The following is a 15,113-nucleotide window of genomic DNA, read 5'->3' on the forward strand; positions in this document are numbered from 1 at the left end:
AAAAATAAATTGAAATTGTTGTTTTATTTAAATATATTAAAGAGACAGTAAGTACAATATAAAGTCTTCCAATAGGCACCCACGAACTTTGTTAGCTCTTTTAGGTTTGGTGGTCACTTTTCTAACCACCTTTTTTTTAGTCTTTAAAACAAAGTTAATTGGCATCTATTGGCATTTTGCTTAAAAATTACATTTTTCGAAGTCATCATTAAGGTTTTTTTGCAAAACTCTGGCGTCAGGATGCTCTGCTTAGATTAATATATCCATTTCACTAAACATTTATGGTGATTTTTCGTAATTTTTTGGAAAAAAGTACTTTTTTTTCTTTTTCATTAGCCTGAACTAGAACTGAACTAGAACTGAACTAGAACTGAACTAGAACTGAACTAGAACTGAACTAGAACTGAACTAGAACTGAACTAGAACTGAACTAGAACTGAACTAGAACTGAACTAGAACTGAACTAGAACTGAACTAGAACTGAACTAGAACTGAACTAGAACTGAACTAGAACTGAACTAGAACTGAACTAGAACTGAACTAGAACTGAACTAGAACTGAACTAGAACTGAACTAGAACTGAACTAGAACTGAACTAGAACTGAACTAGAACTGAACTAGAACTGAACTAGAACTGAACTAGAACTGAACTAGAACTGAACTAGAACTGAACTAGAACTGAACTAGAACTGAACTAGAACTGAACTAGAACTGAACTAGAACTGAACTAGAACTGAACTAGAACTGAACTAGAACTGAACTAGAACTGAACTAGAACTGAACTAGAACTGAACTAGAACTGAACTAGAACTGAACTAGAACTGAACTAGAACTGAACTAGAACTGAACTAGAACTGAACTAGAACTGAACTAGAACTGAACTAGAACTGAACTAGAACTGAACTAGAACTGAACTAGAACTGAACTAGAACTGAACTAGAACTGAACTAGAACTGAACTAGAACTGAACTAGAACTGAACTAGAACTGAACTAGAACTGAACTAGAACTGAACTAGAACTGAACTAGAACTGAACTAGAACTGAACTAGAACTGAACTAGAACTGAACTAGAACTGAACTAGAACTGAACTAGAACTGAACTAGAACTGAACTAGAACTGAACTAGAACTGAACTAGAACTGAACTAGAACTGAACTAGAACTAGAACTGAACTAGAACTGAACTAGAACTGAACTAGAACTGAACTAGAACTGAACTAGAACTGAACTAGAACTGAACTAGAACTGAACTAGAACTGAACTAGAACTGAACTAGAACTGAACTAGAACTGAACTAGAACTGAACTAGAACTGAACTAGAACTGAACTAGAACTGAACTAGAACTGAACTAGAACTGAACTAGAACTGAACTAGAACTGAACTAGAACTGAACTAGAACTGAACTAGAACTGAACTAGAACTGAACTAGAACTAGAACTGAACTAGAACTGAACTAGAACTGAACTAGAACTGAACTAGAACTGAACTAGAACTGAACTAGAACTGAACTAGAACTGAACTAGAACTGAACTAGAACTGAACTAGAACTGAACTAGAACTGAACTAGAACTGAACTAGAACTGAACTAGAACTGAACTAGAACTGAACTAGAACTGAACTAGAACTGAACTAGAACTGAACTAGAACTGAACTAGAACTGAACTAGAACTGAACTAGAACTGAACTAGAACTAGAACTGAACTAGAACTGAACTAGAACTGAACTAGAACTGAACTAGAACTGAACTAGAACTGAACTAGAACTGAACTAGAACTGAACTAGAACTGAACTAGAACTGAACTAGAACTGAACTAGAACTGAACTAGAACTGAACTAGAACTGAACTAGAACTGAACTAGAACTGAACTAGAACTGAACTAGAACTGAACTAGAACTGAACTAGAACTGAACTAGAACTGAACTAGAACTGAACTAGAACTGAACTAGAACTGAACTAGAACTGAACTAGAACTGAACTAGAACTGAACTAGAACTGAACTAGAACTGAACTAGAACTGAACTAGAACTGAACTAGAACTGAACTAGAACTGAACTAGAACTGAACTAGAACTGAACTAGAACTGAACTAGAACTGAACTAGAACTGAACTAGAACTGAACTAGAACTGAACTAGAACTGAACTAGAACTGAACTAGAACTGAACTAGAACTGAACTAGAACTGAACTAGAACTGAACTAGAACTGAACTAGAACTGAACTAGAACTGAACTAGAACTGAACTAGAACTGAACTAGAACTGAACTAGAACTGAACTAGAACTGAACTAGAACTGAACTAGAACTGAACTAGAACTGAACTAGAACTGAACTAGAACTGAACTAGAACTGAACTAGAACTGAACTAGAACTGAACTAGAACTGAACTAGAACTGAACTAGAACTGAACTAGAACTGAACTAGAACTGAACTAGAACTGAACTAGAACTGAACTAGAACTGAACTAGAACTGAACTAGAACTGAACTAGAACTGAACTAGAACTGAACTAGAACTGAACTAGAACTGAACTAGAACTGAACTAGAACTGAACTAGAACTGAACTAGAACTGAACTAGAACTGAACTAGAACTGAACTAGAACTGAACTAGAACTGAACTAGAACTGAACTAGAACTGAACTAGAACTGAACTAGAACTGAACTAGAACTGAACTAGAACTGAACTAGAACTGAACTAGAACTGAACTAGAACTGAACTAGAACTGAACTAGAACTGAACTAGAACTGAACTAGAACTGAACTAGAACTGAACTAGAACTGAACTAGAACTGAACTAGAACTGAACTAGAACTGAACTAGAACTGAACTAGAACTGAACTAGAACTGAACTAGAACTGAACTAGAACTGAACTAGAACTGAACTAGAACTGAACTAGAACTGAACTAGAACTGAACTAGAACTGAACTAGAACTGAACTAGAACTGAACTAGAACTGAACTAGAACTGAACTAGAACTGAACTAGAACTGAACTAGAACTGAACTAGAACTGAACTAGAACTGAACTAGAACTGAACTAGAACTGAACTAGAACTGAACTAGAACTGAACTAGAACTGAACTAGAACTGAACTAGAACTGAACTAGAACTGAACTAGAACTGAACTAGAACTGAACTAGAACTGAACTAGAACTGAACTAGAACTGAACTAGAACTGAACTAGAACTGAACTAGAACTGAACTAGAACTAGAACTGAACTAGAACTGAACTAGAACTGAACTAGAACTGAACTAGAACTGAACTAGAACTGAACTAGAACTGAACTAGAACTGAACTAGAACTGAACTAGAACTGAACTAGAACTGAACTAGAACTGAACTAGAACTGAACTAGAACTGAACTAGAACTGAACTAGAACTGAACTAGAACTGAACTAGAACTGAACTAGAACTGAACTAGAACTGAACTAGAACTGAACTAGAACTGAACTAGAACTGAACTAGAACTGAACTAGAACTGAACTAGAACTGAACTAGAACTGAACTAGAACTGAACTAGAACTGAACTAGAACTGAACTAGAACTGAACTAGAACTAGAACTGAACTAGAACTGAACTAGAACTGAACTAGAACTGAACTAGAACTGAACTAGAACTGAACTAGAACTGAACTAGAACTGAACTAGAACTGAACTAGAACTGAACTAGAACTAGAACTGAACTAGAACTGAACTAGAACTGAACTAGAACTGAACTAGAACTGAACTAGAACTGAACTAGAACTGAACTAGAACTGAACTAGAACTGAACTAGAACTGAACTAGAACTGAACTAGAACTGAACTAGAACTGAACTAGAACTGAACTAGAACTGAACTAGAACTGAACTAGAACTGAACTAGAACTGAACTAGAACTGAACTAGAACTGAACTAGAACTGAACTAGAACTGAACTAGAACTGAACTAGAACTGAACTAGAACTGAACTAGAACTGAACTAGAACTGAACTAGAACTGAACTAGAACTGAACTAGAACTGAACTAGAACTGAACTAGAACTGAACTAGAACTGAACTAGAACTGAACTAGAACTGAACTAGAACTGAACTAGAACTGAACTAGAACTGAACTAGAACTGAACTAGAACTGAACTAGAACTGAACTAGAACTGAACTAGAACTGAAATAGTACTGAACTAAAACTAAACTAGACTTGAACTGAATGTTAAGTACTTTCATCCTGTTGAAACCACATCTCACCCAGATCAATGTCATCCATATATTCAAAGAAAAAGTCTTTGATCATGGTGCAATAAGTCTCTTAGAAAAACAAAGGTTTACAATATTTTCAAATGAATATATTAATCAAAACAGAGCATACAAACGGCAACGTTTTTCAAAAAAAAAACATTAACGATGACTTCAAAAAATGTAATTGTTTAGCAAAATGTTAATTTTCTTTAGAAAATTTTATTCATTTTTGTTAATTTTTATGAAAATTTTATCTGCTTTTTTTTCCTAAGAACAATTTTATTGTGGAAAATTTTAATAATTTTTTTTTTAGAAAAAATTTTAGAGTTTTTATTCTATAGAAAATTTTAGAGAAAAATTAACTAGAAGACAATTTTTATTTCATAAATATAATTCTAAAATGATAAATTCTGCAAGAAATAATAATAAAGTTTCTAAAATTTCCATGAAATTACCTACTTTACCATTATTATGAATTTTTCTATTACAAAATTTTCCAACACAATAGTAGGCTGAGAAATAAATATTTCTGTTGTGAAAAATATCAGTTTTTAGAAAATTTTTCAACAAACATTTTTCATATTTTTTAGTCATGAACGGATGTATGAAGTACGCAAGAATTTAAAATAATTTGGGAAAAAATCGAATAAAAATTAATATTTTCGTGTGACATTTTTTGCCGGAAATTTGTGGCAAATCAGCAAAATGTTTAAAATTAGTTGGCAAATTAACTAATGTATTGGACTTACAAATTGCTGAACCTACTAAAAGATGCAAAAAGTGAATTTTCACAAAAAAAAAATCTAAATGTCAAAGACTTCAAAACATGGATGTGTGGAATCGCAAGAAATTGGAAATTCCCGAGATGCTAAAACAGCAAGTTCGAAATGAATTTTTATAGAATACATTTCTTTCAAATTAAAGTCAAAAATCGCTGTTTCTTAATATAATATTGAGATATTTAAGAAGAAAAATGTTGACGTTTTGGAAATAAAATTATGTTGCCTCAAATCATCCATTGTATTGCGAAATTGCTTTCTTGATGCTTGACTTTAATGGTTATTTTGGAGAAATTGCAGTTAAAAATATAAGAAAAATCTTCTGAAATTTATTTGAATATGTTAACTTTCCACAGCTAAAAAATATTCATTTTTGGAATTTTTTTAAAATTTTTAACAATTTGCAATAAATATAGATCAAATTTTAAGGTGGATGTTATCTTTCCAGAGAAGTTAATATACAAATAGTTCCACCAAATATATACATCATCAAACTTTTAAATCCTCCATAATCTAAATACAACGCTTTAACCTTTATGTCAATAGCAGAACCGCTTTACGCATGTCAATAGCAACATACCTGGGTATGTACATACGTTTTGTATGCAGTTCTGCTGTTGAGATAAAGGTTAAAGGGTTGAACTTTTTTTATTATCTAGGGAATTTCCAATTGCTTGCGTTTCCCTAATATTTTAAATCTTTGACATTTAGATTTTTTTTTTGTGAAAATTCACTTTTTGCAAACTATTTGCATCTTTTAGTAGGTTCAGCAATTTGTCAACTAATTTTAAAAATTGTATTGATTTGCCAAAAAATTTCCAACAAAAAACGCCAGCCAAGAAAATATTAATTTTTATTCGATTTTTTTTCCCAAATTATTTTAAATTCTTCCGTACTTCATACATCCATTCATGACTAAAAAATATGAAAAATGTTTGTTGAAAAATTTTTAAAAAACTGATATTTTTCATATCAGAAATATTTATTTCTCAGCCTACTATTGTATTGGAAAAAATTTTTAATAGAAAAATTCATAACAATGGTATAGTAGCAATTTCATGGAAATTTTAGAAACTATATTAGAATTTCTTGCAGAATTTATCATTTTAGAATTATATTTATGAAATAAAAATTGTCTTCTAGTTAATTTTTCTCTAAAATTTTCTATAGAATAAAAACTCTAAAATTTTTTCTAAAAAAAAAAATCATTAAAATTTTCCACAATAAAATTGTTCTTAGGAAAAAAAAGCAGATAAAATGTTCATAAAAATTAATAAAATTTTCTAAAGAAAATAAACATTTTGCTAAACATTTACATTTTTTGAAGACATCATTGTTTTTTTGTTGCAAAATTTTGCCGCCTGGCTGCTCTGTTTTGATTAATATATTAATTTGAAAATATTGTAAACCTTAGTTTTTCTAAGAGACTTTCAAGCATTAAATTAAAAAAAAGCACAGATTATTTATTGGTCATCATTTGTTTTTATCAGACAATTTAGACAAAATTATTAGCTTTCAAATAAATGTATAGGCTACGAAAATTTGTATCATAATTATTATTAATGACAACCGCCATGGTGGTTAATGAACTAACCACCCCATTTCATAAGCACCTTGGAATGGGGTATTCTTTTATTTTGTTATGGATTTTAACTTGTTTTTCATAAGATACGGAACTTAATTGAAGTAAAAATGCAATTGTTTTGACTTTTCAATTATAACACGAACAATGTTGGCCTCCAAAGCGTCAATTGTTGCTAGTTTATCAGCAATTATCTAATTGACAGGTCCATTTCTCGAAATCGATATCCTGTTGACACCCAAATCCATAGACAACAACTAGATAGGTAACTGAGAGCCAAAAACCTAAGTCTGTTGTCAAAAACCTAATTCATGAGAATGTATTGCATGTATTTTGTTATTGTATCACCCGTATGTGTGAAAAGACAGTCATTTTTCCATATATATTACTCTCTCCTTCCGTTCTATGTGTTTATTCTATGCCCAAATCATTGATCATGGTGCGGTAGTGATCTCCATTGACCGTATCGTATCTATATCTGGATTACTAAGTCATTAATATAGACAATATGGATATCTAATGATAGATATTTCAAAGACCCTTTGCATCGACGCCATACTACAATTGGGAAAATTCGGGAAAAATATTTTTTAACTCGAAGTTTTTATGTCATCTCTCTTACTTGTTATTGATATAATGGAGTCTGTAGGGTCTGGTGGATTGGACTCATTTCAAATGCGGTAATTTTGTTTATTAAAAATTTGGTTTTTAAAATTTTTTTTTTTGATGAAAAAAAAATATTTTTAACGATTTTGACCAATTGTAGGTCCAACGTAATATGGTCTTATATGCGTCGTTGGAGGTCTTTGAAATATCTATCATTAGATATCCATATTGTCTATATTAATGACGTAGTAATCCTGTCAAAAAATAGGTCAAAAATCGAGGTTGTCCTGGTTTTTTCCTTATATCTTATAGACATTGATGTATGAATCATGTATGTAAGTTATTTGGGCGCTTCGGAAAGTTGATTTCAACAGACAGACACACGGACATGGCTTAATCGACTCCGCTATTTATAAGGATTCAGAATATATATACTTTATAGGGTCGGAAATGAAAAATGTAGAAAATACACCCTTCTCACGAAGGTGAAGGGTATAATTATTTAGAATGAAGTGGTTGGGAAGTTTTGCTTCACCCGCTTTATAGTCCAGACCTTACAGCGTCCGACTACAATTTGTTTCGATCTATGCAGAATGCTTTCTTTGGGATACGATTCACTTTGGAACAGAGTATCCGATATTGGCTTGATTCGTTCTTGGCATTAAAAGATGAGCAGTTCTTTTGGCTCGAAATCCATATGTATGGGATTTCTGTAATCCCATCTAAAATATTGCAGCAACAAGCTAAACATTCGATCATCTTAACCTTAAGTTCAGCCATTAATAAATAAAATTTGAATAATTGTTTTCCATTTAAATAAAATATTTATTTATAAACTTTATTTAATAAAACATTTTTATACGCTTAAAATTCAGTTTCAAATAATTAAATATAATAAATTCTATCTTAAAAAATATGAATAATGTACAAAATTTAATGAAAGTAATAAACTTTTTCAATGATGAGCTCATGCCTACAAAATCATATAAAAATATCAAGTGAAATATGAAACAAAAAAAAAATCATTAAAAAAGTTTTTTCTTTGTTTTATTCCAGCAAAACACTTGAGATGAAAATAAATATTACGATTTTCAATACTCTTAAGTACTTACGTACAAATATAAATAAATATTAAAAAAATAATGTTTTAATTTAGTAACTTAAATGTATGAAATAATGCCTCCTTAGGTTTAACAAAAAAGATCCTGTTAAATTAATTTTTTTATAAATTAAAATTAGCTCCAGTATTTGGTATCACTTTGTGTGGGCAAGGGATGTTGATAGGCGGAAGCTGCCACCGCCGCCGCTGGGTTCATGGGATTATTGTGGCTCAGTGAAACATTGGCCGCAGCCGCATAATCGTTGAGGGAGTGTTGTTGTGCGGCCGCCGCATGTGCATGATGATGGGCGGCTGCTGCATTGTAGTTGGCAGCAGCGGCGGCCGATTGATAAGCGGCTGCCTGAGACCAGTTGGAGGGATTTTCTAATTTGGCATAGTTATCGTTGAGATGTAGCGAAGGTGAGATTTTCGAAACACTTTCGGCAGTGAGTTTAGAGAAATCATCAATGGAGAGTTTGGAATAATCTGAAAATAGATGGAAATTAGCAAATTTTAGGGTACAAACTTCCAGAAATCCTTGTTACACTTACCTTGATGATAGTAATTCTGCCCACTGAAATGTGTATTATGAAAACTGCCCGCAAACCCTTGATGAGCAGACTGGGCGGCCATCAGATCATAGCCACCCATTTGTGTGTGGGGATGATGGTGATGATGGGCGGGATGATGAGCTGCGGCCGCCGCTGCAGCAGCTGCTGCATGAACACTATGTTGATCATTCATGCCTCCACTGGAAGCAGTAGTTCCCGCCGCCGGACTATAACCCATGGAACCCATTGCCAAGGGACCAAAACCTAAGGGGGCAGGGCCTGCCACACCCGCTGAAGCAGTTGCTGAGTTGGGTACTCCTGAGCTAGACATGGCGCCATTCATACTACCGCCACCTCCTCCACCCGAATGTTTGCGCAGACGAGCTCTTCTATTGCTAAACCACACCTGTATGCGAGCCTCTGTTAGTTGTGTGGATTGAGCCAACTCTTCGCGGGTATAAACATCGGGATATTGAGTGCGCGCAAAAGCTCTTTCTAAAGCCTCCAATTGATCGGCGGAAAAGGTTGTTCTCGATCTTCTTTGTTTACGTTTCAAGGGTATACCTGGTTCGGATTCGGTATCACTTAAATCAGAATCTCTACCTAAAAATATAAATTAAATAAGAAAGAAAGAAAATCATGAATATAACTATTTAACACATTTCGTTTATTTCCCTTAAATCTTAAATTAATCCTTAATAATTAATGTGACATTTACACTTGTTCTTTATATTATTACATTATTCTCTTGCGTGTGTGTGTTATCGTTGTCGTCTGTGGTAATATAAAACTGTCATCAATTATGGCTAAAAAGCCGGAAGGATTTTCATACTTTTTAACACATATGACCTTTATTCCATACACTTTTAACCAACAACCACACAAAAGTTATAACAAAAAAAAGGAACATTTATAAAAAGACCGCCACACACAGGGTTGTGTTAAAAGGTAGACAAAACATAACCTCAAAAATTATATTTAAAAAAGAGGAAATAAAAAATTAATTAAAGCAAGTGTTTAATGGTGAAAAGGTAAAATAAATTGTAGGTAGAAATGTATATCCGGTTATTGGAGTGAATTTTAATTTGTTAAAAGTAAGAATATAAAGAACTAGAACAGAACTAGAACAGAACTAGAACAGAACTAGAACAGAACTAGAACAGAACTAGAACAGAACTAGAACAGAACTAGAACACAACTAGAACAGAACTAGAACAGAACTAGAACAGAACTAGAACAGAACTAGAACAGAACTAGAACAGAACTAGAACAGAACTAGAACAGAACTAGAACAGAACTAGAACAGAACTAGAACAGAACTAGAACAGAACTAGAACAGAACTAGAACAGAACTAGAACAGAACTAGAACAGAACTAGAACAGAACTAGAACAGAACTAGAACAGAACTAGAACAGAACTAGAACAGAACTAGAACAGAACTAGAACAGAACTAGAACAGAACTAGAACAGAACTAGAACAGAACTAGAACAGAACTAGAACAGAACTAGAACAGAACTAGAACAGAACTAGAACAGTACTAGAACAGAACTAGAACAGAACTAGAACAGAACTAGAACAGAACTAGAACAGAACTAGAACAGAACTAGAACAGAACTAGAACAGAACTAGAACAGAACTAGAACAGAACTAGAACAGAACTAGAACAGAACTAGAACAGAACTAGAACAGAACTAGAACAGAACTAGAACAGAACTAGAACAGAACTAGAACAGAACTAGAACAGAACTAGAACAGAACTAGAACAGAACTAGAACAGAACTAGAACAGAACTAGAACAGAACTAGAACAGAACTAGAACAGAACTAGAACAGAACTAGAACAGAACTAGAACAGAACTAGAACAGAACTAGAACAGAACTAGAACAGAACTAGAACAGAACTAGAACAGAACTAGAACAGAACTAGAACAGAACTAGAACAGAACTAGAACAGAACTAGAACAGAACTAGAACAGAACTAGAACAGAACTAGAACAGAACTAGAACAGAACTAGAACAGAACTAGAACAGAACTAGAACAGAACTAGAACAGAACAGAACTAGAACAGAACTAGAACAGAACTAGAACAGAACTAGAACAGAACTAGAACAGAACTAGAACAGAACTAGAACAGAACTAGAACAGAACTAGAACAGAACTAGAACAGAACAGAACTAGAACAGAACAGAACTAGAACAGAACAGAACTAGAACAGAACAGAACAGAACTAGAACAGAACTAGAACAGAACTAGAACAGAACTAGAACAGAACTAGAACAGAACAGAACTAGAACAGAACTAGAACAGAACTAGAACAGAACTAGAACAGAACTAGAACAGAACTAGAACAGAACTAGAACAGAACTAGAACAGAACTAGAACAGAACTAGAACAGAACTAGAACAGAACTAGAACAGAACTAGAACAGAACTAGAACAGAACTAGAACAGAACTAGAACAGAACTAGAACAGAACTAGAACAGAACTAGAACAGAACTAGAACAGAACTAGAACAGAACTAGAACAGAACTAGAACAGAACTAGAACAGAACTAGAACAGAACTAGAACAGAACTAGAACAGAACTAGAACAGAACTAGAACAGAACTAGAACAGAACTAGAACAGAACTAGAACAGAACTAGAACAGAACTAGAACAGAACTAGAACAGAACTAGAACAGAACTAGAACAGAACTAGAACAGAACTAGAACAGAACTAGAACAGAACAGAACAGAACTAGAACAGAACTAGAACAGAACTAGAACAGAACTAGAACAGAACTAGAACAGAACTAGAACAGAACTAGAACAGAACTAGAACAGAACAGAACTAGAACAGAACAGAACTAGAACAGAACAGAACTAGAACAGAACAGAACTAGAACAGAACTAGAACAGAACTAGAACAGAACTAGAACAGAACTAGAACAGAACTAGAACAGAACTAGAACAGAACTAGAACAGAACTAGAACAGAACAGAACTAGAACAGAACAGAACTAGAACAGAACTAGAACAGAACTAGAACAGAACTAGAACAGAACTAGAACAGAACTAGAACAGAACTAGAACAGAACTAGAACAGAACTAGAACAGAACTAGAACAGAACTAGAACAGAACTAGAACAGAACTAGAACAGAACTAGAACAGAACTAGAACAGAACTAGAACAGAACTAGAACAGAACTAGAACAGAACTAGAACAGAACTAGAACAGAACTAGAACAGAACTAGAACAGAACTAGAACAGAACTAGAACAGAACTAGAACAGAACTAGAACAGAACTAGAACAGAACTAGAACAGAACTAGAACAGAACTAGAACAGAACTAGAACAGAACTAGAACAGAACTAGAACAGAACTAGAACAGAACTAGAACAGAACTAGAACAGAACTAGAACAGAACTAGAACAGAACTAGAACAGAACTAGAACAGAACTAGAACAGAACTAGAACAGAACTAGAACAGAACTAGAACAGAACTAGAACAGAACTAGAACAGAACTAGAACAGAACTAGAACAGAACTAGAACAGAACTAGAACAGAACTAGAACAGAACTAGAACAGAACTAGAACAGAACTAGAACAGAACTAGAACAGAACTAGAACAGAACTAGAACAGAACTAGAACAGAACTAGAACAGAACTAGAACAGAACTAGAACAGAACTAGAACAGAACTAGAACAGAACTAGAACAGAACTAGAACAGAACTAGAACAGAACTAGAACAGAACTAGAACAGAACTAGAACAGAACTAGAACAGAACTAGAACAGAACTAGAACAGAACTAGAACAGAACTAGAACAGAACTAGAACAGAACTAGAACAGAACTAGAACAGAACTAGAACAGAACTAGAACAGAACTAGAACAGAACTAGAACAGAACTAGAACAGAACTAGAACAGAACTAGAACAGAACTAGAACAGAACTAGAACAGAACTAGAACAGAACTAGAACAGAACTAGAACAGAACTAGAACAGAACTAGAACAGAACTAGAACAGAACTAGAACAGAACTAGAACAGAACTAGAACAGAACTAGAACAGAACTAGAACAGAACTAGAACAGAACTAGAACAGAACTAGAACAGAACTAGAACAGAACTAGAACAGAACTAGAACAGAACTAGAACAGAACTAGAACTAGAACAGAACTAGAACAGAACTAGAACAGAACTAGAACAGAACTAGAACAGAACTAGAACAGAACTAGAACAGAACTAGAACAGAACTAGAACAGAACTAGAACAGAACTAGAACAGAACTAGAACAGAACTAGAACAGAACTAGAACAGAACTAGAACAGAACTAGAACAGAACTAGAACAGAACTAGAACAGAACTAGAACAGAACTAGAACAGAACTAGAACAGAACTAGAACAGAACTAGAACAGAACTAGAACAGAACTAGAACAGAACTAGAACAGAACTAGAACAGAACTAGAACAGAACTAGAACAGAACTAGAACAGAACTAGAACAGAACTAGAACAGAACTAGAACAGAACTAGAACTAGAACAGAACTAGAACAGAACTAGAACAGAACTAGAACAGAACTAGAACAGAACTAGAACAGAACTAGAACAGAACTAGAACAGAACTAGAACAGAACTAGAACTAGAACAGAACTAGAACAGAACTAGAACAGAACTAGAACAGAACTAGAACAGAACTAGAACAGAACTAGAACAGAACTAGAACAGAACTAGAACAGAACTAGAACAGAACTAGAACAGAACTAGAACAGAACTAGAACAGAACTAGAACAGAACTAGAACAGAACTAGAACAGAACTAGAACAGAACTAGAACAGAACTAGAACAGAACTAGAACAGAACTAGAACAGAACTAGAACAGAACTAGAACAGAACTAGAACAGAACTAGAACAGAACTAGAACAGAACTAGAACAGAACTAGAACAGAACTAGAACAGAACTAGAACAGAACTAGAACAGAACTAGAACAGAACTAGAACAGAACTAGAACAGAACTAGAACAGAACTAGAACAGAACTAGAACAGAACTAGAACAGAACTAGAACAGAACTAGAACAGAACTAGAACAGAACTAGAACAGAACTAGAACAGAACTAGAACAGAACTAGAACAGAACTAGAACAGAACTAGAACAGAACTAGAACAGAACTAGAACAGAACTAGAACAGAACTAGAACAGAACTAGAACAGAACTAGAACAGAACTAGAACAGAACTAGAACAGAACTAGAACAGAACTAGAACAGAACTAGAACAGAACTAGAACAGAACTAGAACAGAACTAGAACAGAACTAGAACAGAACTAGAACAGAACTAGAACAGAACTAGAACAGAACTAGAACAGAACTAGAACAGAACTAGAACAGAACTAGAACAGAACTAGAACAGAACTAGAACAGAACTAGAACAGAACTAGAACAGAACTAGAACAGAACTAGAACAGAACTAGAACAGAACTAGAACAGAACTAGAACAGAACTAGAACAGAACTAGAACAGAACTAGAACAGAACTAGAACAGAACTAGAACAGAACTAGAACAGAACTAGAACAGAACTAGAACAGAACTAGAACAGAACTAGAACTAGAACAGAACTAGAACAGAACTAGAACAGAACTAGAACAGAACTAGAACAGAACTAGAACAGAACTAGAACAGAACTAGAACAGAACTAGAACAGAACTAGAACAGAACTAGAACTAGAACAGAACTAGAACAGAACTAGAACAGAACTAGAACAGAACTAGAACAGAACTAGAACAGAACTAGAACAGAACTAGAACAGAACTAGAACAGAACTAGAACAGAACTAGAACAGAACTAGAACAGAACTAGAACAGAACTAGAACAGAACTAGAACAGAACTAGAACAGAACTAGAACAGAACTAGAACAGAACTAGAACAGAACTAGAACAGAACTAGAACAGAACTAGAACAGAACTAGAACAGAACTAGAACAGAACTAGAACAGAACTAGAACAGAACTAGAACAGAACTAGAACAGAACTAGAACAGAACTAGAACAGAACTAGAACAGAACTAGAACAGAACTAGAACAGAACTAGAACAGAACTAGAACAGAACTAGAACAGAACTAGAACAGAACTAGAACAGAACTAGAACAGAACTAGAACAGAACTAGAACAGAACTAGAACAGAACTAGAACAGAACTAGAACAGAACTAGAACAGAACTAGAACAGAACTAGAACAGAACTAGAACAGAACTAGAACAGAACTAGAACAGAACTAGAACAGAACTAGAACAGAACTAGAACAGAACTAG

At 34.0% G+C, this 15,113-nt stretch overlaps 1 protein-coding gene across 4 annotated transcripts in view; it reads right to left on the reverse strand.

Annotated features, from left to right (window-relative positions):
- Positions 1–8,249: 8,249 nt before the first annotated feature.
- gsb-n (gooseberry-neuro) overlaps positions 8,250–15,113 on the reverse strand; it is a 75,425-nt gene continuing 68,561 nt past the window's right edge. For all 4 annotated transcript variants that reach the window (XM_065511667.1, XM_065511664.1, XM_065511666.1 and 1 more), the window contains 2 exons: positions 8,824–9,426; positions 8,250–8,758 (listed from right to left, as the gene is read on the reverse strand). In XM_065511667.1, coding sequence (XP_065367739.1) covers positions 8,409–8,758; positions 8,824–9,426 — 953 coding nt within the window. In that variant the 3' untranslated portion in view covers positions 8,250–8,408. The remainder of the gene's footprint in view (positions 8,759–8,823; positions 9,427–15,113) is intronic.

This window comes from Calliphora vicina, chromosome 5 (genome assembly GCF_958450345.1).
Source record: "Calliphora vicina chromosome 5, idCalVici1.1, whole genome shotgun sequence".
Taxonomy (NCBI): domain Eukaryota; kingdom Metazoa; phylum Arthropoda; class Insecta; order Diptera; family Calliphoridae; genus Calliphora; species Calliphora vicina.